We start from the raw sequence: 26,231 nt of genomic DNA on the forward strand, positions 1-26,231 counted from the left end.
ATCGCGGAGTTCTGAGTTTTAAATTTGAGTAGATTGAAGCAATCAAAGGGGATTTTTTGAACACGCGGAAGTAGATTATTATATTTTATTGATCGGGGATCAACAAACGAATTCATCCCTTAAGGCACATGGCGGCATTAGCCTGATGGAACTTCCGCAAATTGCCGACGGAAACTCTGTGAAAGGAAAAAAAAAATGTATGTAGAGGAGAGTAAGTACTATATAGTATGAGGGGCCGCCGAGGGTGATTCAAGGTGAATTCAAAAGTTAGAAAAAGGATTACCGTGGGTGGAGTGTATGTATGCATTTTTGAGAAGGTTCGTTAAGATTTGATTCGAGATTGCAAGGAATCAAGCTTGCCACCAGGGTCGTTTTGAAGACATGTCGGCTGACCTTTCAAAGCGAATAATTCGGAATCCGAGGCACTGAATTCTTTTGGACCGGCCTTGGGCGTCAAGTGGAGTCCCCAAAGCCAACTATAATAACCGTCCATCTTTTTTTTACAACCCCGAACTATCCTTCCTCTCTCAAAGTTACGTTATAACGTTACATGTCCTCGATGGCGCACTCCGCTGCTGAATCTGTCTCGTCACAACCCGATCGTCCAGAGCGTAGCCGTAATGCTAAAGCTCAAGCTCGCCATCGTGCAAAGCGAAAGGCTTACATCGAGCAGGTCGGTACCTTCAATCGTCGCGCTACACGACGCGACTTGAACGCGTTTTTTAACACTTCTTTTTTTAAAAGCTCGAGCAGACAGTCACCAAACTACAAACTGCTTTAGGCTTCACACCAGACCAGGTGGCAGCTTTACCGCCTCCCTTGGTCAAAATTCGCGAGCTCGAGCAAGAAAATACCCGCTTGCAGAAAGAAAATGAAGAAATGAGACGTTTGTTGGAATCTGACCACCGCGGCAATCATTTGTCCTCTGACTACCGTCGACACTCCTTGTCCAACTTCCACGACACACGTAACTGTGACCGCGACTTCAAGAAACGGAAGATGGATGATCTCTACATGGTATGTTTAAGTCTTACCTAACACCAAATATAGTCTGACAGCGTCTCTTAACTAGCCGCAAGACGCTCCGCACGGTGATCGTCCCCCTCCACTTACTATTCCGCAGCCGCTCTCCCATCACCAGTACGGCAGTATACCCTCCCACAACGGGACGTCTGGTCATGGCGGTGTTTCAAGCAACTCGTCTTCTCTCTTTAATTTGCATGCTCCCGCTTTCCATCACATTCCTCATACCCCGTCCGGATCAAGTTCTACTTCAAGTCCTCCATTTTCGGCGAGTGTTTTTTCCTTGCGCGAGTGACGTAATGTCCTCGAAACTCTACGAGAACTTTTTGGATCCTAGTGACCATTTGTTTTCTGTTTCACCCACCAGCAGCCTGCCCAAATGCAACACTCATCGCATTCCCCGGTTAACAGTCGTCCCAGTTCATTATCACATCACCCGCTTCCAAGCAGCTACCACCATTCCAATCATTACGGTTCCGTCAAGGTTGAAGACGATCATTACAGCGTAAGTTGTACGAAATCAATCTCGCCTCCACCTGTTAACCAATTTTTACAGTCATCAAACCATCATAATCATAATGGCTCGTCCAACCATTATCACACAACACTCCCTCCTTTTGCCCAAACTGTACCAGAAGCTGAAGTGGATAACTGGCATGCCTACTCGGCTGAACGTGCGCAAGTGCATCGGTAGAGCCGAAATACCTGGATTGTTATATTATTCCCGACTGATCGGTGTAGATGATACCCCCGTTCTATCGCTATCATTGTCTCGCTGCATTTCGACTAGCTCTCTTTGCCGCATCGCTATTTCTCCTAGAGTTTACTTCACCGCTAATACTTGGCTTCCCCACTGTAAAAAGTTATACGCATTCTAGTGGATATATGTGCATAAAAATGTATAATACGTGATAGTTATTGTAATATTGTAAGTAGGCGTGTTATGGGTATTACTTGCGAACTTTATCAAGATTGTATGGCTTCGATCAACCGAACGTTGATGCGGTTTGGGTAACGCCGTCAATTTGGCCTTCGGCTGTTTCAAATGATCTACCAGATTCTTCGATGACTGTTACGTATATCCTTTCGTACAGCTGTTTGAAAGCTCAGCGAACTTCATCCTTGCAAGTTTTGACTTGACCGTCTACAACCATGTCATGTCTCTCTGGCACGTTGCCGATATCGACGGTGCATTTTAAATAACCTTTTTTTTTTCCCAAGCGCACACACTAGAACAATCAAGGCAGTGAACATTCTGATGGAAACGGTACTCTCTCGGGCATAATGCAAGACCCTTTTTGCCTCAAAAAATCACTGCCCTCTTCATCTTTGGACAACTGCGAACAGCTCGTCTCAAGCTTCCGGCTTCCTTCGGACGTGCATCGGATTCGCTGCCAGTGGAACGATAATTTATGAACAGAAGAAGTTCTGGAAGGTACTAACGCCGATTCGAGGCCCTCCTCCGGTTAGAGCGACATTCCTAGGCCGGGCGTGCGTCGCCATCACCTAGAACTTGCAGCTTTAACGGAGCATTGAATTCATGAAACGATTGGCAGACACCGCAGGGCTCTAATGACATGTGCTGATTGTCAACTTGACGACTGGGGTCGACGGTGACCATGGCATACATCACCCTATTTCTGAACAGTCCTGCGCCCGCATGTTTATCACGGTGAAGCTCTTTTTGACATTGGGTGCTGCGCCTTGGCTATTGTTGTCCTTAATGATTGGATCATGATGATCCGAAGAATATCTGGCTCATTTCATATTAACGTGCCCCGGGGCGGTTCAAATCTGCCAGAATGTATCTGCGCAGCTCGAAAATGATCCAAAGAGAACGTGCTTCTCTGTCTCCCTTTGACGCGTCTCAGAAAAAACCACGGCGCATTGGCCACATCTCCCTTGACGGCCAAAGCACCACACCTGTCCACACGACAATGAGCCACAGTGGACCATCCTCAATGTTGTGGATGTTCCGCTACTTCAAAAAGCTGGCCGGCCATGTAAGGAACGTTAACTGTCTCGTAGGATGCCCGTCACCAATTCCACTGCCGATCAATATGTACGCGCCGCGCAAAAACCCCAGCGGAGCTATTACAAGGGAACTTACCCGATCTCGAAGATGGACAAGGTTAAGTTGGACCTTTGGATGAGCGGTCAATTCAAGTCACTCCCTGAACCCGCTTCCAACGAGGCAGAGGAAATGGGGGTTGTCCCCTCGTTCCCTTACAAGGATGTTCCGATCTATGGCGACACAGCGGACATTCTAGGTATGTCCTATCTCTGGCTGTGTTGCTGGACGTGATTGATTAATGGCGTGATTAGCATTGAATTATCACGGGGTTTGGGGATGCTTGCTTACCCCGGAAAATGTCAGTGAGCTGGCGGAAACGACTGGCATTCGTTATCATGCTTGGGTCGCTGCTAAGCAAGTGTTAGAAGAATTCCCGTCAGTCTTTTGTTATCTACGCCTCCAGCGCATTTCTCAGTGATTTCACGAACAGACAAGGCCTCGCAGAAACGTTCTACGTTAAGCACGCTCTTCGATATTTTGTAGGTTAATCTTGTTGGCGTGCGCGTCGTTCTGACGGTCTTGCAGCTTTTTAGGCTTGGCCTGGCTATGTTGGATTCATTCCCTGGCCCCGTAGTAACATTCATAGATTCGCGCTTTTATGAGAGCAAGGCTGCCATGGTGGACGAAGCCCGCGCTCTCGTGAGCCTTTTTGACGCAGCTGATGTTCGACGCTGGAGAGTTATCATCACGGTAATGTCCCTGGGTCGTGTATGCAGCCTCCTTTGACCGTCTTTCGCGTTAGCTGCCGGCGACGGAGGAAGGAATTCGTGCCGCGCACGAACTCACGAACAAATACTCGATTTGCATACATCTCTCAATGGTAACCTCTCTCGCGCATGCATGCGCCTGCATTGAAGCAGGGGCATCAATGCTGAGTATGAATGTCGGTCCAGTAAGTCATTCGGTAGAACGCGTATCACATGCGAATAATAGTTTCACCGATCTATCTCTCCTGTCAGATCATGCAATGGTTCGAGAAAAAAGATGGAGACGAAGTCGACCATCCAATTGCCCCCGGCCACCCTGGCATCAAAACCATCCAATCATGCATAGATTACATCCGCCAACACTCGTTGAACACTTCTTTGCTAGCAGTTGACATTCGGAATGTTAGACACCTAATTCGCTCCCGCTTTCGGATATTGCTGACTTGCTAGGCGATTTCCTTCAGTGGTCTGAATTGAAACAATTGAATGGGGTTGACGCCGCCGCGCTGGATCAGATGCAGCTTGATCAGATTCCCATGCATGCACTTACGACCTGGCTCCCAGATCTCATGGAAGACCACGAGTTTTCGCCTGCATACCAAAGCGCTTGTGAAGCAAAATATCCGTCCCACTTTTTGAGCCACGAGAGGGGGATCGCAATGGCTTTGTCCGCCGAGGACCGTAGCCTTATGTCGTCTGTGGTCTACATCCGCCTGGGACAAAACAAGGTTTTCATGGAGCAGATTGAAGACGTGATCAAAAAAGAAGTCAGGGACCGCCTCCGCTTGGACACTTTCGATTTGCACCCTACCCTATACCGCCGAAAAAGAAAAGAGTTGTTTGTGGACGAAGATGCGAACAAGATGCGCTGCGACCGCTCGTCCTCGAAGAAGCCAATTTCTGAAACGCCCGTTGACCTCGAAGGCTGCGGAAAAGGAGGTCCGAAGGAGAATAGCGTTACTTATGCTCTCATTCAGGCGTGTCGCTTGCTGGGAACTTTATCATGAATGAACGTGTCCTCTCTTTTGCTCCTATGTTATGCCATGTATGCAAACCCTAGGAGGGCATATCAAGGGCAATCACAATAAATCCCTTACAAAGTCTCATCGATTGGCAGCGGCATCCGACGCCACCAATCCCAAGAGAGGCCAAGGAAACACCGTCTGGGCGCTGAAATACCTAGGTTAGTAGAAATATTGATGCGGATTCTGCCATGTGGCGCCTTCACGACGCATGATTGGAAGACAGAAGCCCATAATTTTCATTATCTACCTGTCTTGCTCGCCTTTCAGGCGGAAATCTGCAGAGGCCGGGATTGGGCCAGAGTTTTCCCGCGCGCGAACCGCCCTTCGCGACATAGATTGAAAAGAGCTCATAAAGAGTCCCTGAACGACATGAAACGCCGCGCGAACCTTAACGTTCCCAAGTAGGTGTATATGTCTTATCTCGCATGCAATTCAAACCAGCGCAAATACGCGGAGCCCTAGGGATAACCAAAAATGTGCATTAATTTGAGCTTTGGTGGGTTCTCTAAATAACTTGGAGGAGGCGAAAACCTTGTTAAATGGATGCCGTTTCGAGAAAGCTGGGGTCGACTTACTCTTTCTGTGGTTGATTGATTATAGGGAGTCCCAAATTCGCTGCCATGCCGAACGTGGACCTTTCAACTTTTCCCGTGCTAAGAATCGTTCTTCTTCTTCATCAATTTCACGTTTTCCTGAGAAAAGATCGGCTTCGGCAGCGGGGATCGTCGATGTGCGGTAGTAAATTTTGTATCCGCCCCATAGCACAATAAAAATCGGGATAGCAATGTACGATCTGTGTTGTAATTAGTACTTCGCGAAGGATTGATGAGTCAACGTAGCCACTGACGTGATGAAGGATGACGATACCCAGGGCAGGAAAGCGCTAAAGCCTGTTTAGTGTTTTAGTACCGAGTTCTAGGTATGTGCAGGGAGGTGCTACCGTTGAAAAAGAGCACAATCCCTGTGAAAATCAAGGCAAACCACGACGCGTACGGTTGGAAGGGCGCCTTGTAAGGGAGAGTGTCTCGATCTATTCCTTGGGCCTTCAACGCGCGCATGAAGGCACTGGAAAGCGATCAACTTGATCAGTACATAAAAACCCGCCTAGCACCAGCAACATACATGTGCGTATAGGATATACACATCCATGTGATAGCGCCGAAGCTTGCAATAAGGCTCGCGAACCAGCCGAACGCTACATTAACAACAAAATCAACATGCAAAAACGACCGAACAACGACGTTCATTTACCAACAGAACTCGAAGAGGTTGCGTTAAGGAATGTCAAGAAACATACCAGAGTGTTCAGAATAAGCGAGGGCCAAGGAACCCCGGCACGATTGACCTTGGCGAATATGCGAGGTGCCTTGCGTTCCACGGCGAGGCCATAGAGCGTCCTGGAGCCGATATAGAGGTCTGAGTTCGACGCACTCAGTACGAAGATTAACACCACGGCGTTGATGATGTGGTTCAGGACTTTGATGCCAACAATGGTCGTCGCTAATCGAGGGGACGTTAGACTCCAGGGTCGTATAGCTAGCGACAAGCTACATACCTACGACGAATGGCGACGCAGCAGCACCGGCTGGAGATTTACTAGCCACAAAAAGTGCCTACAGCAAAGTCACGAATGGCTCCATTCTGACGCACAGTATCACGTACGTTGCTATTGCTCGGGACCGTCAAGCTAATGACGAACGTACCACCAATATAGAACACCAAAATACGGAAGAACATCCTACGAATAGCCTTTGGCACATTCTTTCTCGGATTTTCAGTTTCGCCAACGGTCACGCCGATCAGCTCCGTGCCGATGTACGAAAACAATGCAGTGGTAAGGTTGCTCCAGAACCCCAGAAACTGAGCGACACGAGAGTCGTGTACTTCAGCAAGGAGATAATCACGGAGAGGTCCGTAGGGTGCTTTCCAGTATCTGAACCCGATGCGATCGTGTTCGGGATTACCGCCGAGGTCGATGATGAGTCCCATCAAGATAAGACCGACCAGAGAGACGACCTTGATGCTACAGAACCAGAATTCAAATTCGCCGAAGACGCGAATGCCTAACATGTTGATGAGAAAGACTGGAAGGCATGTTAGCTGGGCTAGTACAACCCGGTCGGACAGATATCGCACTCAACGCAATGTAAAGCACTGAAACAACACTCGTGTCAGCTAAGCAAATTGCAATAGGATGCACGCACCCATCCACACTTCTATAGGCACGCGCAGGGTCCAATACTGCACCACAGCGCCAGCCGCATTCACGTTATTCGTAGTTTGAACAAAATACTTGAATACATAATTCCATCCAAGAGCGAACCCGAAAGCAGGATCCACATAACGAGTTGCATAGCCAGCAAAACCCTTCTTATGAGGTAGATACGCGCACATTTCTCCCAGGGAGATCATAACGAAGTAACAGACCATGCCCATGAAGGAGTATCCGAACCAGAGTCCCAGCGGACCGCCTCTAACGAGAGCGGTGCCCGAACCGATTATGAGACCTGTGCCCAGCGAGCCTCCTAGCTTAGGACAAACGAAGGAGTTTCAGCTGCTGATAGAAGACGCGCGATGAATGCATGCAATACCGTTATCATAGAAATCTGTCTCGCTTTCAAACCACGATGCAAAGACAACTCCTCAGTCGGGTCCACTAAAACCGGGTCAAAATAAGCATCATCCTTATTAGCGACGAAGCTGTCGATCTTCTTCTCAGTGTCATCGCTGTGCACGTCCATGGTGCGGATTCGGACAAGGGGGAGACTTGGAGAAGGATTCGAAGGAAGATAAGGTCGCGCACTTTTCTCAACATTTAAGCAATATGTGGTCGCTATTCGTGGAGTCGCTTGCAATTGAGTGCGCCAAGGTGTTCACAGAGGGGAACTATAAAAAGCGTCGCATGAATCATCATCAAGATAAAGACAAGGTACTGTGAGTGTCAGAGTTTGAACATACCGTAAGATTTTAGCTGGTGTAATAGAGACTAGGCGGCATGACTGCTCTCGTTCCAGAAGCCCCCCAGCCAATTGAGGAGGTCGTCCATCGTGTCTCGCAGCATCGACTGGACTTGCAAGCAGCGAGCGCCTGTAAGTGATATGGTATTGACAAAACCATGACGAGGACTGGTTCGTCCGCAAAAGGCAACCACAGTATTGACTTGGTATTGACACTGACAGTTTTTCATACTGAAAAGTTCCCACTAGCATCACCCAAAGCCTATCAGTGTCACTATAGGCTCCAACGGAAGCCCGAATCCCCCATCCCCTGCCCCTCCCCGCGCATCCGAATACCAAACCCTGATCAACGACTATGACACCTGGATGTTCGACTGCGATGGCGTATTATGACACGGCGATCGATTGATCGAAGGCGCAGTCGAAGATGGAGATCCTTCGGAAGCGAGGCATGTCGTGCATTAACGACGATCTTCATAACAATTTACATTTACACCCGCGTGCTGCTGCATTAAGGGAAGCGCGTTCTTTCTGTAACTAATAATGCATGCTAGCAAGTCCAGGAAGAGTTATAAGGGCAAGTTTGATATGTTGGGCATGGAAGCGAGTGTGGTGGGTATTTCGTCGTGTTTTTGTTGAGAGAGCTGCCTGACGGTGCGATGCTAGGAAGAGATATATGGATCGGCATATGCTTCTGCTGTTTACATCTCATCCGTCACGAAGCTTCGAAAGGTTAAGAAGGTGTATGTGATCGGGATGGCAGGGATCGAGGAAGAGCTGCGGGAAGAAGGCGTATCGTTTATCGGCGGAACAGTGCGCATACACTCCGTCCCATACCCACAATGCACTCATGCACGTTCAGGATCCAGCAGATTGCACCCTTGACCCTATTCTCACTATCAAACTTCTCACTCGACCCAGACGTTCAAGCTGTACTTTGCGGTTTGGACCTCAGCGTAAATTATACCAAGCTATCAAAAGCATTCCAATACCTCACACGAAACCCCTGCTGCCGATTCCTAGTCACAAATGAAGACAGTACATTCCCGAGCACAGATGGACTCTTGCCTGGAGCTGGAGCTATCAGCGCTTCATTACGCTTTGCGCTGGAGAAGGATCCGATAAGTATCGGAAAACCCGCAAAGACGATGTTGGATTGTATCCAAGCCAAGTGAGTGTTTCCACCGAGCTTTTGGTGCTTTTGGTGCTTTTCTGACAGGGTGAACTTCGATCCGAAACGCACGATAATGGTTGGGGATCGCTTGAACACTGATATTTTATTCGGGCAAGCTGGGGGCCTGGTAACGTTCCTCGTCCTGACGGGTGTGTGTTTAAAATCAATAATCAATACTTGACATGAATGTCGTGGTCCGTAGGCATCACATCGAAGCAAAATATCACCGGCCCAGATGCGTCACCAATAGTACCCGACTACGTCACCCAGTCTATCGGAGATCTTCGCGTCCTCAACGGAAAATAGTTTTAGTCTTCTCCCATGCATAGAAGGGTGGATTAATCATATATCTAGAACGATAATTTGAATAGCAGGAATTGGCGCCTCGGTGGTCTTCTGCCTCTCCGATTGTCGCATTCTGATGTTTTCTTCTGCCAGCCACATTAGTGCGCGGACGAAAAGCGCTGTGAGAGATCCAGCTATATAGCCAGTGATCCCTCCAAAGAGAGGCGTTAGCGGCCAGGCCTGCTTGCATCATGAGCACATCCCTCGTTAGATGGATGATAAACATAACCTGATCTGCCAAGGTCGGTCCCAGTCCAGTGCGATTGGAAGAGCACCCAGCCAAGAGCCAGATAGTGTCCCGACAGCCGGGTAAGCCAAGCTCTTTCAATCGGATTACGCGGGCTAGCAAAATTTCAGGCAAAAGATATGAAACGGGAGACATCCCACTAGCATCACCACGGCGGAAGCCCAATCCAATCCAATCCTTCAACGCCGCTCCTATCATGGCCCTCTACCTCTCCCGAACGAATACCAAAGCATGATCAATATTTAAATACGACACCTGGAATTTCGACCGTGACGGCATGCTGAGTGCTCAATGTAGCATGGCAATCCAGGCGCAGTCGAAGTTCTGGACAGTGGAGACCCTTCGGAAGCGAGGCAGGTCGCGCATTTCAATCTTAAAAAACGCCCACATGTTTATGAAGCTGTTTTTGAGCTGCCCTTGTCGTCTTTACCATGATGATAATATGATGATCCGAAGAACTGACTCGATCAGGAGCGATTCAATTTGCAGGACAGAAATCATTGACGCGCACGAGAACAGGAATATCAGCAAGATAATTCGCAATAGATGACATGACTGAGTGAAGAACAATCCTACTTAGTGGTGGTAGTAATTATAGTACTTAAGTAGCACAGTGCAGTCGCGCGCATAAGTAAAAAGCGTGGGAATGAAAGGCCGCGAACGGACATGATTAGCAGTAGGGCCGGAGGCGAAACACGCTAGGAGATATTGTCCCTGTGGTCCTCCATATACTGATCGTACGCTGCCTGAGCGTCATCAACCAGCTCGGTCAAAAGGACCTTTTCCCGTTTGTTCATGTCGCCCGTCAAATCATCCCCATATATAAGTTGCGTACTCCTGTTCTGAATACTCTCCACAACAAACTCAGACCAGACTTTCCATGTTCTTGGCTCGTTGGTGGGCACTATCTCCTGGAGGACTTGCAAGGGTTCCGTGTCAGACCCCCAACAGAGCGCTAGGCATGCTAAAACGGCAGCGCATGCTCTAGAACTGGCTTGGTAAGTCTTCACCTCCGGAGTCTTCAGTAGGGTGAGGAGGGCACTCGACTGTATGTCATCTTCCATTGCTGATAGATAAAGGTTGCATGCCCCAGACATCAGGAATGATAGCAGGAATGCGAGTTGTCCTTGCGGCGACCTGAAAGGCATAAGGACGAGCTGTAGGGTAACTTGCAACAACGCTATGGATGCGCAGAGAAGGAGGATTTTTCGACCTCCTCCAAGGTTCAACCTCAGTTTTCCCTTGGTTACAGCATTTACGTCCTCCTCGTTGCCTCTCAATATGACGATGCGGGTATCTGATAATAGCATGCCATCTCCGGGTGGGACTCCATCTGCTGGTCTGAGCCGTTCAAGGGTGATCTTCCCAGTGCTCATGACGAAAGAAGTGATGCCGGATGTGACCATCCCAAGCAAAATCATCGCAAGGGACAGCCAGTCCTCGGCAATGGCGCAAATGGCGCAAGCTGCAAAGCTAGTGGCGATAGGGATGATGGACAAGGAGGTGTGACGATAACTTCTTGGGGGCAGCGTATCATTTCCCGTTGGAACACTCTCCCTGAGGTTCACGATGAACAACTGCATCGGCGTCGGGCTGACTCTCTGACCAACGACCGTTGGATTATACTCCTTGCCCCTCCAGCCGCTGTTAACTAGCATGTATGCAATATGGCGAGTCTGTTGCATGATCGTTCCCGACTGCGATGCAATGTATTTGGGCCCTTTCTGGCCATCGAGGCCGAGAGATAGCGAGAGTGTCTCGGAATACGACGAGATGGAGCTCCGCAACCAAGCTCTAACTAGCACCCACACAATTGCGTGGCATCCAGGTGCGTTGTACGTTCCATGCCACCATTTCCAACCAGACAGCGGCCGTAATGCAAGTGCGGATACTGCTGCTTGTCCTCCGAAAAAAATTGCTATTGCGGATGCGGTGCCGAGGTCAAAATGTAATGACGATAATGGAGAGGACGCGATGGCACTAATGAGAAAACCCACAGGCGATTCGAGGGGCATGGTCTTCTTATAGCCTACGAGAGGAAATGCCAGCCAGCCTTCTCGCCTTTAAGCCATCCCTAGCGGAAGTTTGCGAAGGCGGTTGCAATGATGCGTTCTTGAAAAGAGTTCATACTATCAGTAACACTGCCCAGTGATACCGTGGAACCGAACGTCTCGCAAGCAGTCTAGGGTCCATTCGGTGTAAATGACACTTTGTTTGCACAGGATTGCAAACCGAGTAAGGTGAGAGTGATAACACGGTACCTGAACTTGTCAGTGTGATCCATTTTAGATGCGACCCATGATACTTGCTAGATTCTCACTACAGGAATAATTGTTGCTGTATAAACGAACGGAATCCTCTGTAAATTGAGGCATATGGCCCGGTTATCTCCACTCATTTGACGTTCATCGCTGCTCTCTGAATCAGACCGTTGATTGGTGATATTGCGGTATGTGTGTCATGAGTTTGGTGGCTCAAGCTAGTGACTACATACGGGCAAACATATGAGCGACTCATCGCTGTTCGACAGCTGCTGGAATGTGACGGCGGTTTCCAGGCATAGTATCAGCGTACTTACTCGAGTGGGCGTCAAATAAGCACGTTGACAGAAGGGTGCTCACTCCCTTGCCATTCTACTGGACCAATTTGTTATTGTATCAAGCTAGACCCTTTAGTATGTCGAGCTCCACAGTAAATAGAAGTGGTAATGAAATCTGGTCTATCGATATGAAAGTACTTGGCTGTGGAATAGACTACATACCACTATTTACATATGTGTGCAGAGTCAGACTACAACACAGCTACCGTTATGACAAATTCACCAGCGCGAGCCTGCCCCGTTCGTATCCCCACTTCAATCCGCTTGTGTTGGGCCGTCTCGGGCACCAAACCATCTGTGCTATTCTTGATGGTACTCGTGTCGATGTGGTATTTCCGAATAATATAACACACAGGACACTCAGTGCCACCCCCGCGCCGCTGCGCCGCAACCGGGGCGGTGGACTGCCTCAATGGAAGTCCGCGGTCATAAGTTCTGCGGGAAGTAGGGAGGGGAGAGAGCGAGCGAGGGGACGACAGCACAAGAGGAGAAATAGGATCGGCTTGGTTGTTGGATTGGGTGGAAGTAGTGGGAGATATAGAAAGAGGGCGATCAGGGGCGGTTTGACGGCGGGGCAGGGAAGCATCGTTATATTGCTGTAAATTGGTGTCCATAAGGACGTGTATCCAAGGGCGGCAATTTTCGATCCCAATGAGGAGAACCATCACTTCGTTATCCACCTGCCAGTAAATGCAGCCACACTGCACGTCATTTAAAATCTCGATCCGAGTGTCGCGATGAAGATCATGGTAGCCACCCCATTGACCCCCATCATGATTGCCTCCCGGGACAGAGCATACATAGTAGCCGCAGCGATCCCAAATGAGATCTGTAGACTGAAAAGTGAAGGAATGTCGTCGATGAATGGGCAGTGGTATATCATAGTCGACAACGATACGTATTTTACGCGGGGTGAGGCCTTTGAGATCTTCGGACTCGAGTTTTCGAAGCTTTGTCGGCGAAGTCCGAAGAAATTCATCAGAACCAGCTATTTGTTTTAAGTAGATCCCGTAGGGAAACTCCTGATCTTCTCCTTTGCATCTCAGGACAGCAAGCCACGCATCTCCTCCTCCCTTCTTCATGGGTAGAGTAATATGAAGGCCATCGTTCGATATGGAATAGCCACGCCGTAGGTCAGTGAGAAGAAGACACTTGACAAAATGGGAATGATCGATGTTGACGATCGGATGGGGAGAAGCGCACGAGAAGGCATCTGGTGAAGGTGCCAACGATCCGCGATTCCTGACATTGCTGGGATGAGCCAGCGAGAGGTGCCAGGCGAAAATGGTTTGATCATCAGAAGATTTCATGATCTCGAGCTGCAAGCGCCTGAAAGCTTTCTCTCCTTCTCCATAAATGATAGGCATGTGGATGTCAAATAACCCCATCAGTGAATACGCTCTGTCCTCTTTTTTATACGTCACTCGTCCTGCAGCCCATGACATCCTCTCCGCGATGCTTAGTGTGCATGGACGACCCAAGAGAACCTCTTGGCGAATATGGGTGATTTCATGGAGAATAGACGCAAACTCGTGCTTGGTCCCGATCTTGGACCAGTCCTTGGCAAAAAAACAGACAGTTTTGGGAGCGATCAGCTCTTGCAAGGTCCATCCTCTGTCGAACCAAACAGCTCTTGCGAGAGCAGTTTTGACGTCGGCCGCAACGGCTTCTTTATCGACATCGTGCAAGTAAACGTAGCACACAGCGGAGTCCCTGTACCACGCATACATAGAATTGATCGCCTCTGATAACTCGGTGCTGTTGGTTTTGTCGATACAACATGTGTCAATCCAGATATACTGATAACCAGCCCGAGAGGCCTGGTTGCAAGCTCCTTGGAGTTTCTGGAGGCCGCTTTTGCCGAGGACGTTGGGAGGGAAAGTGGGCTTTTTGAAGTAAATCGATGGTAAATACTAGCAGAAGCTTGAACAAGATCACATACGGCGTGATTGTGATGATCATGAGAGCCTCCACTGGGAGGAACTGGCATGTGCTGCAAGTCTTGGAATGAGACTTCTTCACTGTCTGCAAGCCATCGGTGAGACAAGATGGCATAAGGCACATTCGCGGGTGTTTCTAATGTGAATCTCTTGGTATGTAGCAGTCGCATTGATTTTTCGTCCTATGGTGTTCTCAGTCCCAGAACCTTGCCTTGCATTTGCAGTCAAAGGGAACTCACCAGCAGGCAGAGATAAAGATTTGATGACGAGGGGTACGAAGGAAGACTAGGATGAACAATGTAAAATAGTCCTACTTAAGATCATTCTCACCTTCCACGACACGAGGTAATAACACTGCAAATTAGAGTCTCTCAGTTTGATCTCAGTGTCCTCATGTTCCGATGTTGTAGGATGCTATCTTGATTTTACTCAGATCTGGAACATCAAGTTATCATCGTCACGAAAGCGGTTTAAAAACAAGATCCCGGAGCCGCCCCAAGACGGACGAACATGCGTGTGCATTAGGAGAATGAAGAATATGACTAGCGCCCCACAGATCTGACCTAATACTTACCTGGCTTTCCTTTAGGTGTCATACCAGACGCGTCACGACATGGAATATAATGTCTGTCTTGAATTCCCCAAAACTCTTACACTAAGTATGGGGGAGTCGACCGTAAGTATTGGACAAAATTCACAACTTCGATTTGAGCATCAAAAACTTTATTTTGGCCTTGACATCTCTTTGACGCGCGACAGGCACTGGGCACAGCCAAAGTATCTGACCTGCCCACATGACAATGAGCCATAATGGTCCAGACATACATCATCAGGCACAGGTTCTGATGCAAGGTCCAACTTTAACAGACCAAGCCCATGAGGGAGTATCCGAACCAGAGTCCCAGCGGACCTCCTCTAACGAGAGCGGTGCCTGAACCGGTTATGAGACCTGTGCCCAGCGAGCCTCCTAGTTTAGGACAAATGAAGAAGTTTCAGCTGTTGATAGAAGACGCGTTATGAATGCATGCAATACCGTTATCATAGAAATCTGTCTCGCTTTCAAACCACGATGCAAAGACAACTCCTCAGTCGGGTCCACTAAAACCGGGTCAAAATAAGCATCATCCTTATTAGCGACGAAGCTGTCGATCTTCTTCTCAGTGTCATCGCTGTGCACGTCCATGGTGTGGATTCGGACAAGGGGGAGACTTGGAGAAGGATTCGAAGGAAGATAAGGTCGCGCACTTTTCTCAACATTTAAGCAATATGTGGTCGCTATTCGTGGAGTCGCTTGCAATTGAGTGCGCCAAGGTGTTCACAGAGGGGAACTATAAAAAGCGTCGCATGAATCATCATCAAGATAAAGACAAGGTACTGTGAGTGTCAGAGTTTGAACATACCGTAAGATTTTAGCTGGTGTAATAGAGACTAGGCGGTATGACTGCTCTCGTTCCAGAAGCCCCCCAGCCAATTGAGAAGGTCGGTCATCGTGTCCCGCAGCATCGACTGGACTTGCAAGCAGCGAGCGCCTGTAAGTGATATGGTATTGACAAAACCATGACGAGGACTGGTTCGTCCGCAAAAGGCAACCACAGTATTGACTTGGTATTGACACTGACAGTTTTTCATACTGAAAAGTTCCCACTAGCATCACCCAAAGCCTGTCAGTGTCACCACTGACTCCAACGGAAGCCCGAATCCCCCATCCCTCATCCCTCCCCGCGCCTATCATGGCCCACCACCTCACCTCCCCATCCGAATACCAAACCCTAATCAATGACTATGACACCTGGATGTTCGACTGCGATGGCGTATTATGGCACGGCGATCGATTAATCGAAGGCGCAGTAGAAGTTCTGGAGATCCTTCGGAAGCGAGGCATGTCGTGCATTTCAATCTGAAACGACGATCTTCATAACAATTTACATTTACGCCCGCGTGCTGGTTTAACTTATCCTTATCTTTAACTTGTCAAGGGAAGCGCGTTTTTTTTGTTACTAATAATGCTAGCAAGTCCAGGAAGAGTTATAAGGGCAAGTTCGATATGTTGGGCGTGGAAGCGAGTGTGGTGGGTGTTTCGTTTTGTTTTTGTTGAGAGAGCTGCCTGACGGTGCGATGCTAGGAAGAGATATATGGATCGGCATATGCTTCTGCTGTTTACATCTCATCCGTCATGAAGCTTCCAAAGGATAAGAAGGTGTATGTGATTGGGATGGCAGGGATCGAGGAAGAGCTGCGAGAAGAAGGCGTCTCCTTCATCGGTGGAACGGTTCGCAAACACTCTGTCATATACCCACAACGTACTCATGCACGTCCAGAACCCAGCAGACTGCACCCTTGACCCATTCTCACTATCAAACTTCTCACTCGACCCAGACGTCCAAGCTGTACTTTGCGGTTTGGACCTTAGCGTAAATTATACCAAACTATCAAAAGCATTCCAATACCTCACACGAAACCCCGGCTGCCAATTCCTGGTCACAAATGAAGACAGCACATTCCCGAGCGCGGATGGTCTCTTGCCTGGAGCTGGAGCCATCAGCGCCCCATTACGCTTTGCGCTGGAGAAGGATCCGATAAGTATCGGAAAACCCGCAAAGACGATGTTGGATTGTATTCAAGCCAAGTAAGTGTCCACCCATCTAGCTTGTGGTGCTTTGCATCAATGCGCTTTTTGACAGGGTGAAATTCGATCCGAAACGCACAATAATGGTCGGGGATCGCTTGAACACTGATATTCTATTCGGACAAGCTGGAGGTCTTGCGACGCTCCTTGTCCTGACGGGTGCGTATTCAAAGTCGATAATCAATACTTGGCATGAACATTGTGTGTCCTCAGGCATCACATCGAAGCAAGATATCACCGGCCCAAATGCTTCACCAATAGTACCCGACTACGTCACCCAGTCTATCGGAGATCTTCGCGTCCTCGATGGAAAATAGTTCTAGTCTTCTCCCGTGCATAGAAGATAGAAGGGGCTGGTCATCAGAAGAGTGGATTAATTAGATATCTAGAACTACAATTTGAATAGAAGGAATTAGCACCTCAGGTGGTCTTCTGCTTCTCCGATTGTCGCATTCTAACGTTTTCTTCTGCCAGCCACATTAGTGCGCTGACGAAAAGCGCTGTGAGAGATCCGACTATGTAGCCAGCGATCCCTCCAAAAAGAGGCGTTAGCGGCCAGGCCTAGTTGCATTATGAGTATATCCCTCATTAGATAACAGATAAAGCTGACCTGCCATGGTCGATCCCAGTCCAGTGCAATTGAGAAAGCGCCGAGCCAAGAGCCAAGCAGCGTCCCGACAGCCGGGTAAACCAAAGCTCTTTCTATCGGATTTCGCGGCCTATCACAATGTCAGAGTAAAGTGTGAAACAGTACACAATTCAACCTACGAAAGTTCAGCGAATAAACGGGTCCAGGTGAGTCTGGTGACTAGGGACGAAGTATCGGAAGAAAAGGTGGGGAAACCCAGAGCATAAGCGGGTACGAACGCAGATAGTAGTGCGAGAACGATCGCCAGCAAGAAGGTATGAGGGAGATGACTTTACAGACGTTCAGCGCAAGTCTCTCGTATGATACATCAATCTTATCACCTTGCAGAAGGAGCGCCGAACAATATTATGATTACGTGGAACAGTAAGGCTACACATGAAGTGAAGACAGCTGCTCTCCCCAATTTCTACGGGACAGGTGAGATTTTGAAGTGGGAGACATGCGAGGAGACGCACTGTGAATCTACCCCGTTGAAACCGATATCTATCCACCTTGATCTCATCACTAGTTCCGCGAGAAGTATATTCAAAACACCACTGCCTGATCCACCCCGCCCACCATACTTGAAGAACCACCAGCCCTGCGACGATCCAAGCGAGTGTTAGAACGGAGCTATCTGTCAGCGCGTCGAGAAACTGCGATTGGGGTCGATCTGCGAGCGTTGATTCAGCTGTCCAAAGTAAATGAGATGTCTGGGGTAGGAACAGGGCGGTAAACGCTACGAGGCTGCTGTGCACGCCTACGACGGAAGTGTATCGGGCGTATGGGAAGAACGCGTGTTGGGGTTTGTCTGTCGAAGAAACTACAGTTTTGTTAGCAGTTGCTTTTCTGGCAGGCATTTTGAATGAGTAGCCGCGGAATGTCAACTCATACAATGTACAGAGTAATACCGGATGAAAACGCTGCAACTCCGCCCAACTGAACTCACCGGATTTTGCCGAATTACTGTTTATCGATGATTCGATATCCAGGACCACAATCCTCGGGACTCGGTCAAGTGGTTAACCCAAACGACCTAAAGAATCTGCTCAAGGTATGTAATGATATAACCCTATAAGCCTGGCTCACAATTTAGACTGCGCAGGCCCAAAATCATGTGAGTAGTGACTAGTCTACTCTACATGGCAGAACGAACGCCAGCCCTACAACACCTCCTCCAGCCCCAGACTAGGGATGATAGCGTGGTCGCAGTGCAGCGCAGTCTCACTCACCGCGCGTGCGGATGTCGAGTCTTGTTACAGGGAGGAGCTCGAGTCCATATTCCTGCTGGGAGATCTTCGACCCCTCCACCGTCCCGCAGCTCGAGTCTTACCCCAGCTTGCATCTTGAAGACGAGGGGGTATAGCTCCCAAAGTCTTCGACCGATGTGCTGAGCGGGTGGGTCGCGGGCTACTAACAAACGCGTCCCCTCAGTCTCGGAGATGCTGGGTTCTCATACGTCGGTAGGAATCGAACAAAGCTTGGGAGATATGGACGTTCGTTTGTATGGTGAAAAGTGTCGTGCATGGTGTGTGGTGTCGTTTGAACACCTTGACTAATACTTCTTTGGTTTAGCAGATGTCATAAAGGCACTTGAACGTTACCGATTTTCTGAGTGTATCATCGCTCTTAGACCGCGGCTATAGTAGGGACGGCCTTTGTATACATTCTGGTAGTCCTCATACGCGCGACGTGCGAGTATCATATGTACACAATCGCACAATTTTTTAACCATCTAGATGAGTGTCTGGCAACTGCATGTAAGGTGTTCATCATATCCGGCGATCAAACTCCAGCCAGAAGAATGTGGATGTGGATGAAAGCTACGATTTCACGTTCAAACCATCTTGACCATATCATACCAATGTGTTGCCGTCCGCGTCAAGTTCGGTTGACATTCCGGTGTTACCAGTGTACTCACCGATGCCCCTCCTCAACACCTACTGAGACCTTGTGCCCCCAACCACAAAATGGCGTGAGGCTTGTTTGAATTCTAACTTGCACTGTAGACAGTCTATAGACAGTATAGCAATAATTGGATTGCACTATGGCAATGAGACCAAGGGCATTCGTTGTGGTAGAAGACAGCGGAAGAAGCATAAGTGAAGGTCGTGAAAATAGCGAACATGTATTGTATGAATTCTGTGTAGAATGTCCGTAGATGTTTCCAAGGCGCGCCCTAAGAGAGCATTATCATGAAGACAGGACAGCCTGGGGTTCCCGGCACTTGTGCCATGATGTGCCGTGCGCGAGACTACTTAGATCGAACTGCGAGGCGTGATTGGGTATCACTAGCGTGTTGCCTGGGGCATACATCACCGGGTGAAAGTTGAGTGGGATCCAGAGGAGAAGCCGTCCATCGGGACCTACAACCCATCCCTCCTCATTTGGAGCAAGAGAGGCTGCTAGTGGGGTGGAGGAATGTGGGAGGAAGGATGAGGCGGAATGAAGAATATGTGTTGGGTGGGATGAAAATCGAATTGGCGGCGCGTTCAAGGGTTGGTCCCGGTTGAGAAATTCTAGGTCCCACACCCGAATGGTCCGGTCATATGAACCAGACACAATGCAGTTGCCATCAGGAGAAATTGCAACAGACATAACAGAGCCAGTGTGTCCTCCAAGAGGGGCACTCAATGACTTGCCGGTCTCCATATCCCACACTCGGATGGTTTTGTCATATGAACCAGAGACAATATGTTTCCCATCCTGCGAGATTGCGACAGACTCGACAGCTCCAGTGTGACCTCGGAGCAACCCACCCAATGTTTCGCGAGTGTTGATATCCCACACTCGGATGGTCTCGTCAATTGACCCAGACACCATGCGTTGCCCATCCGGCGAGATTGCAACAAACGAAACAAAGTCAACTCGGAGAGGGGCACCGGATGCCTTGCCAGTCTCCATATCCCATACCCGGATTGTGCTGTCGAGTGAACTAGACACGATGCAATTTCCACTGGGTGAGATTGCAACAGATATGATAAAGGAAGTGTGGCCTCGGAGAGGGGCACCTGACGCCTCTCCAGTTTCTATATTCCACACCCGAATTGTCTGATCACTTGAACCAGATATGATGTGTTTCCCATCCCGCGAGATCGCAATGGACCGAGCCCAGCCAGTGTGGCCTTGGAGAGGGGCACATGATGCCTCTCCAGTTTCTAAATCCCACACCCGGATTGTGCTGTCGGATGAACCAGATATGACATGATGTCCATCCGGCAAGATTGCGACCGACTGAACAGAGTCAGTGTGCCCTTGGAGAGGAGCACCCAATGCCTCGCCAGTTCGCAAATCCCACACCCGGACGCTCTGGTCGGATGAGCCAGACACGATTCGATGTCCATCCGGCGAGATTGCAACAGAGTTGATGGAGTCAGTGTGGCCTTGGAGAGCAGCACCCCATGCTCCGCCAGTACTTGTGTCTGCATCCCACACCCGAATTGTCTTGTCGTATGAGCCGGACACTATGCGATTTCCATCCGGCGAGATTGCGACGGACGTAACAGAGCTAGTGTGGCCTTGGAGAGGGGCACCTATGCCTCGCCAGTCACCACATGCCACACGCGGATTGTCAGGTCATTTGAACTAGACACGATGCGATTGCCATCCGATGAGATTGCAATAGATGAAATGGAGTCAGTGTGGCCTTGGAGAGGGGCACCTAATGCCGTGCCAGTCTCCATATCCCACACTCGGATGGTCTTATCACGAGAGCCAGATATAATGCGAGTACCATCAGGCGAGATTGCGACAGAGTAAACGGACTCAGTGTGGCCTTGGAGAGGGGGACCCAACGCTTCGCGAGTCCCCATATCCCACACCCGGATTGTCGTGTCCGATGAGCCAGACACGATGCGCGTCCCATCCAGCGATATTGCGACACACTGAACAGGCTCAGTGTGCCCTTCCAGGGGTGCACCCATCGGCTCGCCAGCCTCCGCATCCCACACCCGAACCGTCCTATCTTGTGAACCAGACACGATGTGTTTTGCATCACGTGAGACTGCGACAGATAAAACGAAGCTAGTATGCCCTCGGAGAGGGGCGCCCAATGCCTTGCCAGTCGCCGCATCCCACACTCGGACTGTCATGTCACATGAACCTGACACGATGTGATTTCCATCCGGCGAGAATGCAACGGACGTAACACATTCAGTATGGCCTTGGAGAGTGGCGCACAATGCCTCCCCAGTCTCCATGTCCCACACCTGGATCGTTCCATCTTCCAAACCACCGACGATGCGTTTTCCATCTGGCGACATTGCAACCGACGAAACCTCGTCACGCCCATGGAGTATCTTTTCCATCTGAGGCCACTTTACAACATGGCCAGCAACAATGCGGGGCGTGCAAGGGAACTTTGCGGCGAACTTGCGAAATATCATCGACTGCGTTGGAGCGAATGGCAGAGCGGACAAATATAAATGTGGAGTGCTGTGTAAGATGGTGGCGGCGAATGTTCGAACGAAGCGCAAGGCGTCCCTAGCAGCATCGCCGGTGTGGGTATACTTGGTATGGCCCTATAATTACTCGTTAGAATCTAGTGAGTCTAAAAATGAGCTCGAACTACGCACCGCAAACCAGTCTGCGATGGACAAGAGGCACACCACCGACCCGCCGACGCTTTTCATCAGAGACAGTGCTTCCAACCACCAAAGGAGCCGCTCTCCGTCGAAGAGAGCTTCGATTTCCTTAGCCAATGATGGTTCAAAAGATGTGGCTGCCACATGCGTCCCCCAGAATCGACACGAGTATGATAACTCGGCCGGTATGGACTCCTTCACTCGTCTCTCCAAGTCAGCGACAGCGGAATTGGCCAGGTAAGAACTTTCCAAGGAGCATATGTTGAATCGAAGGCCGCGCTCCATGACCCGGAGCGAGGCCAAGGCAAGATCGCTCTGTACCAATGAGATGTCGACGAAGAAGTCGTGGCTCCGTGACTCATCTGTGAGGAAGTCGTAGAAAGATGCGTGGAGGGGGCGTATGGAAGTTTGAGAGTCTGTGGTCCCGGTGAGAAGCGAGCTCAGCGGCCGAATGACCCGCTCCAACTTGTAACGGCCGCGCCCATCAGGAAAATCCCGACGAATCGCGTTCAACGCAGCGACGGGAAGCGGTTCCGACGATGCGAGGATTTGCCCCATGACAGACCGAAATATGGGGATGGCTCTCTCGCGCTGACCCTCTGGCATGGTGTCTGCCAAGATCAGTCTATACATGGCATCCAACAGAGGTGTTCCTTTTTCAGATGCAGTTCCGATTACAGCTTCGAAAAGGTCCATCAGATCTGGGCCCACCGTGTTCGTGTCACTGATATACTCGCAGGCAAGACGAGCCCATTCGAACAGGCCATCAGATTTCTCGGCGAGCGTCTTGAAATGCGCATCATTGAATATATGACGCAGATCTTCCAGTCTGTTTGAGATATACAACTGGATGTCTTGCTCTGTCGTCACGGGAGAGATATCATCCAAGGAGACATGACGAACATGCGATGCGGTGTGGAGGACATTATTGATATCTTCGAGAGGGCGTGACGTGACGAGAATACGGAAGTTTTCAGGGAGTTTGGAAGATGTGTTCAGTTTGCCAGCGAGCAGACGAAGGATTTGTTCTCGGGAGGCCTTTGGGCCACTCTCGTCCAATGCCTCGATGACTATCAGGCACGGGAGTAGTGATGGCTTTGGAGGCCTTCCCGACTGGTCCAATGACTAGCTCCTGCCATTGCTTTGCGATGTCCGTGGTATCCTTGAGTTCGTTGCGATCGTGAATCGCACGCGCCAGCGTTCGCCGCACGGTAGGATCACATCTGGCCAAATCTCGAGCGATCGTGGTGAATATTTTCTCGTGGCGAAAGTCTGCTCCTCGTGTGCGATCGAAGCAGAAGAAGGCTCCCAGACCCCCCTGCTCACTAGACCAGTTGGCTATTGTATGAGCGATAGTTGATTTGCCCTTCCCTGCGGTGCCGGACAACCAGAAGATGGACGGCGCGTCCTTCTCCGTGCTGCAGATCCAGGACTTGATATCGGACAATATCTTTTGCCGAGTGTCTGGAAGACAACACTTGGAAGTATTGAAACCAGCACCATCAGCACACATCATGCCGCTAAGGTCCAGATCCTCCCCTAGGCAACACGTCGCCAAACGTCAGCGAAGATTCAGAGTGAATTGAAGTCGACTCTTACCGGCACGGTGAATGGTGATCACAGCAGTCACGAATCGCTTGATCTCTGAACTGCTGCATGAGACTATCGAGAGCCTCGCTGAAGCTCTGAATCTTGGCATCTGTTTCGCTGACGATGTTTTTGCCAAGTCTTAGCCCTGCATGAAGAGACAATGTTGAGTGACAGGCGATGCAGTAGTGCAATCGACTCACAGGCGCTCTTTGTCTCAGAGTAGTGGGTGATGAAATCGGCGCACTCCAGCGTCTGTCGCGCTATCTTTCCGTATATAGCTACCATCGATTCAATTTTCGCCAATGCTTCGTCTTGCGTCATGAAAGCATAGATCTCCGATATCTTCTGGAGCAGACCAGACACAGCAGCATCGCGGTCTGCCTGAGCGATGATCATCTGTCGCTAGATATCAATAACCTGCGAAGGTGAGAATATGGAAGCAAGAGCACCTTCGACGCGAAGGTGAATATGCTCAATGCCACCTTTGCATAGGGATGGACCTAAGCAACAAGGTCAGTCAGTTACAAAATCGAGATAGACGCTCGTACATCTGCAAGCCCATCAGCGACGGAGTTGAACAGCTTCAGTGGTCCAAGAATCGTGGAGAACGTGTCAATGGTATTTGGAATGGATTGTAGGTTGTCGGATGCTGAGGCTGTATTTTGGGCCATTCCTGGGACATTTTTCATGCCTTCCATATTTTTGGAGGCATCACCGATTTTTTCATTTAGAAACTTCGGGTCAAGTTGTTCGGCCTGATGACGGAACTTAGTACATTATCGAAACATAGATAAGAGGGTTCCGCTCTACAACAGTGGAACTTACGTTCGCAGCGCGGGCATCAGAAGCCTGTTCGGGAGCGGGTGCCATAGTGAGCGTTGAATGATCCTGCCGCAGCAGTAAGCAATGATGATCGGATACAGGATATGCCCAGAGTCGATATTACACCTACCTGAGTTGTCTGAGTGGGTATGGGATCCTGTGCCCCGGAACTCGCAGCCGCTTGTTCAGGAATCGGAGAGGGTTGAGCGCTTCGAGTGGAACGTTTGATCACCTTGCCCAATAACTTGCGCCCCGGCCCTGGAGGTTTTGTGCGAGATTCATCCCCTGAAGGGGGGAGAGAGGAGACCTAGAAAGTCATGATTAAACACAACGAATAGACGTAAGCTCAATATTGAACACCTCAAATTCGCTGTCTCCACTCTGCGCTGGCATATGAGGGTTTGAGTGGCTTCGCGGGCCCAGTAATCGCGAAAGCCGTTTCTTCATAACTGAGACTGAGTCTAAAGAGGTTTCTAGGTGAAAGAGGACGTGGATGGGATGCAAGGTCGAGAAGCGCCCGCCCGCAGAAGATATTTACATAAGTAATGGTGGAAGCGCTTATCACTTATCATGCAATCATTGGGGGCCGAACTTGATTGATTGGCATGGTTGAACCATTGAAGACAGATTGGTTAGTACTGGTGTTCTGGATATCACAGGCTGCCCGGCAGCGAGGTCGACAGATTGCCCGCCTTGGTTTGCCAGCATGCAATGTGCATGCCTGGTTAGACGTGCGCCGAATACACTGACTTCTTCCACAACCCGTTGTTCCCATAACCCAACCTATGAATTAACCCGGGCAAACCGCTAGTACTACGCCAAGTCTAGATAGCTCAATCAATCCTTATTCTAACTCTCTTGAGTCAACATCCGATCAGATGCTAACTAATTCATCACTTCGTCCGACGTCATACACCACACCCCCCAACTTCTTCCATAACTAATTATTCAGCACGGCATCCTCAGCCTCACCTACTTCCGCCATTTCCCATCAGCAGTGCACCAATTAATACTACATCCAATCCTGCTACAACTGGAATTGCGAGCCGTCTTTTGCCATGTCACTAATTACATACAACATCAGTTCCACAAATCAATCAGTCTATTTGTCCGCATATTTGTCTACCCACCAATTGTTATTTATATATCCTGTCATTAAACTTGAAGAATATGTATGTGATCGGGATGGCAGGGATTGAGGAAGAAGGTATCTCTCCATTCCGAAACCTAGATGTTCAAGCTGTACTTTGTGGCTCAGACCTCAGCGTCAAGTATACCAAGCTATCACAAGCATTCCAATACCTCACACGAAACCCCGGCTGCCAATTCTCGGTCACAAATGAAGACAGCACATTCCCGAGCGCGGATGGTCTCTTGCCTGGAACTGGAGCCATCAGCGCTCCATTACGCTTTGTGCTGGAGAAGGATCCGATAAGTATCGGAAACCCGCAAAGACAACGCTGGATTGTATTCAAGCCAAGCGAATGTTTCCACCGAGCTTTTGGTGCTTCTCATCAATCTGCCTTTCTGACAAGGTGGAATTTGATCCGAAACGCACAATGATGGTTGGCGATCGCTTGAATACTGATATTTGATTCAGACGAGCCGGGGGTCTGGCAACGCTCCTTGTCCTGACGGGTGCGTGTTTAAAGTCGATGATCGCTCCTTGTCATGAAATTTGTGTCCGCAGGCATCACATCGAAGTAAGATATCACCGGCCCACATACTTCACCAATAGTACTCGACTACGTCACCCAGTCTATTGGATTCGCGTCTTCGATGGAAAATAGTTCTAGTCTTCTCCCGTGCATAGAAGGGGCTGGTCCTCAGAAGAGTGGATTAATTAGATATCTAAAACTACAATTTGAATAGAAGGAATTAGCGCCTCGGG

General features: G+C 49.4%; 10 protein-coding genes across 10 annotated transcripts; 5 read left to right on the top strand and 5 right to left on the bottom strand.

Moving 5' to 3' along the window:
* Nucleotides 1-221: 221 nt before the first annotated feature.
* Nucleotides 222-2,190, top strand: EDB91DRAFT_1133038 (uncharacterized protein). The gene is made up of 8 exons (XM_041318719.1): nucleotides 222-317; nucleotides 367-673; nucleotides 745-1,017; nucleotides 1,073-1,291; nucleotides 1,391-1,528; nucleotides 1,580-2,117; nucleotides 2,141-2,143; nucleotides 2,166-2,190. The coding sequence occupies exons 2-6, from the start codon at nucleotides 551-553 to the stop codon at nucleotides 1,715-1,717; spliced, it is 891 nt and encodes a 296-aa protein (XP_041177350.1). The 5' UTR covers nucleotides 222-317; nucleotides 367-550; the 3' UTR covers nucleotides 1,718-2,117; nucleotides 2,141-2,143; nucleotides 2,166-2,190.
* Nucleotides 2,191-3,052: 862 nt separating this feature from the next.
* On the top strand, nucleotides 3,053-4,856 carry EDB91DRAFT_1282701 (uncharacterized protein; the record flags this gene model as incomplete). The annotated part of the gene is made up of 7 exons (XM_041324755.1): nucleotides 3,053-3,293; nucleotides 3,349-3,472; nucleotides 3,528-3,576; nucleotides 3,623-3,787; nucleotides 3,840-3,989; nucleotides 4,057-4,206; nucleotides 4,269-4,856. The coding sequence occupies 7 exons, from the start codon at nucleotides 3,053-3,055 to the stop codon at nucleotides 4,809-4,811; spliced, it is 1,422 nt and encodes a 473-aa protein (XP_041177351.1). The 3' UTR covers nucleotides 4,812-4,856.
* A 255-nt stretch (nucleotides 4,857-5,111) lies between these two features.
* On the bottom strand, nucleotides 5,112-7,965 carry EDB91DRAFT_1133053 (dicarboxylic amino acid permease). The gene is made up of 11 exons (XM_041318720.1): nucleotides 7,421-7,965; nucleotides 7,034-7,358; nucleotides 6,966-6,983; nucleotides 6,492-6,913; nucleotides 6,385-6,442; nucleotides 6,081-6,329; nucleotides 5,952-6,024; nucleotides 5,770-5,894; nucleotides 5,677-5,719; nucleotides 5,405-5,622; nucleotides 5,112-5,342 (listed from the first exon to the last, which is right to left on the bottom strand). Exons 1-10 carry the CDS (start codon nucleotides 7,568-7,570, stop codon nucleotides 5,424-5,426), a joined length of 1,662 nt encoding a protein of 553 aa, XP_041177352.1. The 5' UTR covers nucleotides 7,571-7,965; the 3' UTR covers nucleotides 5,112-5,342; nucleotides 5,405-5,423.
* Nucleotides 7,966-9,292, top strand: EDB91DRAFT_1133060 (HAD-like domain-containing protein). The gene is made up of 6 exons (XM_041318721.1): nucleotides 7,966-8,112; nucleotides 8,330-8,398; nucleotides 8,453-8,599; nucleotides 8,659-8,957; nucleotides 9,006-9,109; nucleotides 9,163-9,292. The coding sequence occupies exons 2-6, from the start codon at nucleotides 8,330-8,332 to the stop codon at nucleotides 9,264-9,266; spliced, it is 723 nt and encodes a 240-aa protein (XP_041177353.1). The 5' UTR covers nucleotides 7,966-8,112; the 3' UTR covers nucleotides 9,267-9,292.
* Nucleotides 9,293-9,987: 695 nt separating this feature from the next.
* Nucleotides 9,988-12,059, bottom strand: EDB91DRAFT_1133068 (uncharacterized protein). Its single transcript, XM_041318722.1, has 2 exons — nucleotides 11,842-12,059; nucleotides 9,988-11,792 (listed from the first exon to the last, which is right to left on the bottom strand). Exon 2 carries the CDS (start codon nucleotides 11,565-11,567, stop codon nucleotides 10,251-10,253), a length of 1,317 nt encoding a protein of 438 aa, XP_041177354.1. The 5' UTR covers nucleotides 11,568-11,792; nucleotides 11,842-12,059; the 3' UTR covers nucleotides 9,988-10,250.
* A 778-nt stretch (nucleotides 12,060-12,837) lies between these two features.
* Nucleotides 12,838-14,593, bottom strand: EDB91DRAFT_355577 (heterokaryon incompatibility protein-domain-containing protein). Its single transcript, XM_041326988.1, has 4 exons — nucleotides 14,331-14,593; nucleotides 14,094-14,273; nucleotides 13,054-14,037; nucleotides 12,838-12,994 (listed from the first exon to the last, which is right to left on the bottom strand). Exons 2-4 carry the CDS (start codon nucleotides 14,259-14,261, stop codon nucleotides 12,923-12,925), a joined length of 1,224 nt encoding a protein of 407 aa, XP_041177355.1. The 5' UTR covers nucleotides 14,262-14,273; nucleotides 14,331-14,593; the 3' UTR covers nucleotides 12,838-12,922.
* A 1,076-nt stretch (nucleotides 14,594-15,669) lies between these two features.
* Nucleotides 15,670-17,072, top strand: EDB91DRAFT_1133076 (HAD-like domain-containing protein). Its single transcript, XM_041318723.1, has 6 exons — nucleotides 15,670-15,969; nucleotides 16,068-16,159; nucleotides 16,214-16,360; nucleotides 16,410-16,717; nucleotides 16,773-16,876; nucleotides 16,931-17,072. The coding sequence occupies exons 1-6, from the start codon at nucleotides 15,822-15,824 to the stop codon at nucleotides 17,032-17,034; spliced, it is 903 nt and encodes a 300-aa protein (XP_041177356.1). The 5' UTR covers nucleotides 15,670-15,821; the 3' UTR covers nucleotides 17,035-17,072.
* EDB91DRAFT_355691 (GPI biosynthesis protein family Pig-F-domain-containing protein) lies at nucleotides 17,054-18,260 on the bottom strand. The gene is made up of 6 exons (XM_041326989.1): nucleotides 17,822-18,260; nucleotides 17,687-17,772; nucleotides 17,486-17,635; nucleotides 17,328-17,436; nucleotides 17,135-17,278; nucleotides 17,054-17,070 (listed from the first exon to the last, which is right to left on the bottom strand). The coding sequence occupies exons 1-5, from the start codon at nucleotides 18,203-18,205 to the stop codon at nucleotides 17,138-17,140; spliced, it is 870 nt and encodes a 289-aa protein (XP_041177357.1). The 5' UTR covers nucleotides 18,206-18,260; the 3' UTR covers nucleotides 17,054-17,070; nucleotides 17,135-17,137.
* Nucleotides 18,261-23,151: 4,891 nt separating this feature from the next.
* Nucleotides 23,152-24,632, bottom strand: EDB91DRAFT_355854 (uncharacterized protein). Its single transcript, XM_041326990.1, has 7 exons — nucleotides 24,471-24,632; nucleotides 24,344-24,406; nucleotides 24,067-24,273; nucleotides 23,968-24,018; nucleotides 23,719-23,914; nucleotides 23,528-23,663; nucleotides 23,152-23,467 (listed from the first exon to the last, which is right to left on the bottom strand). The coding sequence occupies exons 2-7, from the start codon at nucleotides 24,386-24,388 to the stop codon at nucleotides 23,449-23,451; spliced, it is 654 nt and encodes a 217-aa protein (XP_041177358.1). The 5' UTR covers nucleotides 24,389-24,406; nucleotides 24,471-24,632; the 3' UTR covers nucleotides 23,152-23,448.
* Nucleotides 24,633-25,510: 878 nt separating this feature from the next.
* EDB91DRAFT_1336567 (uncharacterized protein) lies at nucleotides 25,511-26,212 on the top strand (the record flags this gene model as incomplete). The annotated part of the gene is made up of 3 exons (XM_041325540.1): nucleotides 25,511-25,875; nucleotides 25,941-25,978; nucleotides 26,079-26,212. The coding sequence occupies 3 exons, from the start codon at nucleotides 25,511-25,513 to the stop codon at nucleotides 26,210-26,212; spliced, it is 537 nt and encodes a 178-aa protein (XP_041177359.1).
* Nucleotides 26,213-26,231: the final 19 nt, after the last annotated feature.

Source organism: Suillus paluster (assembly GCF_016628075.1).
Source record: "Suillus paluster strain FC165 chromosome Unknown EDB91scaffold_25, whole genome shotgun sequence".
Classification (NCBI taxonomy): domain Eukaryota; kingdom Fungi; phylum Basidiomycota; class Agaricomycetes; order Boletales; family Suillaceae; genus Suillus; species Suillus paluster.

Excerpts from the sequence above, each read along its gene's own strand:
- EDB91DRAFT_1133060 (XM_041318721.1), top strand. The coding sequence starts at position 8,330 with ATGCATGCTAGCAAGTCCAGGAAGAGTTATAAGGGCAAGTTTGATATG. Across the intron at positions 8,399-8,452 it reads TGGGCATGGAAGCGAGTGTG|GAAGAGATATATGGATCGGC; the intron begins GTGGGTATTTCG and ends GTGCGATGCTAG. Across the intron at positions 8,958-9,005 it reads TTGGATTGTATCCAAGCCAA|GGTGAACTTCGATCCGAAAC; the intron begins GTGAGTGTTTCC and ends CTTTTCTGACAG.
- EDB91DRAFT_1133068 (XM_041318722.1), bottom strand. The coding sequence starts at position 11,567 with ATGCCCCTCGAATCGCCTGTGGGTTTTCTCATTAGTGCCATCGCGTCC.
- EDB91DRAFT_1133038 (XM_041318719.1), top strand. The coding sequence starts at position 551 with ATGTCCTCGATGGCGCACTCCGCTGCTGAATCTGTCTCGTCACAACCC. Across the intron at positions 1,292-1,390 it reads CTTCAAGTCCTCCATTTTCG|CAGCCTGCCCAAATGCAACA; the intron begins GCGAGTGTTTTT and ends TTCACCCACCAG. Across the intron at positions 1,529-1,579 it reads TTGAAGACGATCATTACAGC|TCATCAAACCATCATAATCA; the intron begins GTAAGTTGTACG and ends CAATTTTTACAG.
- EDB91DRAFT_1133053 (XM_041318720.1), bottom strand. The coding sequence starts at position 7,570 with ATGGACGTGCACAGCGATGACACTGAGAAGAAGATCGACAGCTTCGTC. Across the intron at positions 6,025-6,080 it reads AACCTCTTCGAGTTCTGTTG|CGTTCGGCTGGTTCGCGAGC; the intron begins GTAAATGAACGT and ends TTGTTAATGTAG. Across the intron at positions 5,720-5,769 it reads GATTGTGCTCTTTTTCAACG|GCTTTAGCGCTTTCCTGCCC; the intron begins GTAGCACCTCCC and ends AACACTAAACAG.
- EDB91DRAFT_355854 (XM_041326990.1), bottom strand. The coding sequence starts at position 24,388 with ATGGCACCCGCTCCCGAACAGGCTTCTGATGCCCGCGCTGCGAAC. Across the intron at positions 24,274-24,343 it reads CTGATGCCCGCGCTGCGAAC|GCCGAACAACTTGACCCGAA; the intron begins GTAAGTTCCACT and ends TTCCGTCATCAG. Across the intron at positions 23,664-23,718 it reads CTCTGAGACAAAGAGCGCCT|GGCTAAGACTTGGCAAAAAC; the intron begins GTGAGTCGATTG and ends CTCTTCATGCAG.
- EDB91DRAFT_355691 (XM_041326989.1), bottom strand. The coding sequence starts at position 18,205 with ATGCCTGCCAGAAAAGCAACTGCTAACAAAACTGTAGTTTCTTCGACA. Across the intron at positions 17,636-17,686 it reads TTCGGCGCTCCTTCTGCAAG|TCATCTCCCTCATACCTTCT; the intron begins GTGATAAGATTG and ends ACGTCTGTAAAG. Across the intron at positions 17,437-17,485 it reads CGTTTATTCGCTGAACTTTC|GCCGCGAAATCCGATAGAAA; the intron begins GTAGGTTGAATT and ends ACATTGTGATAG.
- EDB91DRAFT_355577 (XM_041326988.1), bottom strand. The coding sequence starts at position 14,261 with ATGCGACTGCTACATACCAAGAGATTCACATTAGAAACACCCGCGAAT. Across the intron at positions 14,038-14,093 it reads ATGATCATCACAATCACGCC|CCCACTTTCCCTCCCAACGT; the intron begins GTATGTGATCTT and ends TACTTCAAAAAG. Across the intron at positions 12,995-13,053 it reads AAGGCCTCACCCCGCGTAAA|TTTTCAGTCTACAGATCTCA; the intron begins ATACGTATCGTT and ends ACATTCCTTCAC.
- EDB91DRAFT_1133076 (XM_041318723.1), top strand. The coding sequence starts at position 15,822 with ATGGCCCACCACCTCACCTCCCCATCCGAATACCAAACCCTAATCAAT. Across the intron at positions 15,970-16,067 it reads GGAGATCCTTCGGAAGCGAG|GGAAGCGCGTTTTTTTTGTT; the intron begins GCATGTCGTGCA and ends TAACTTGTCAAG. Across the intron at positions 16,361-16,409 it reads TCTCCTTCATCGGTGGAACG|AACCCAGCAGACTGCACCCT; the intron begins GTTCGCAAACAC and ends ATGCACGTCCAG.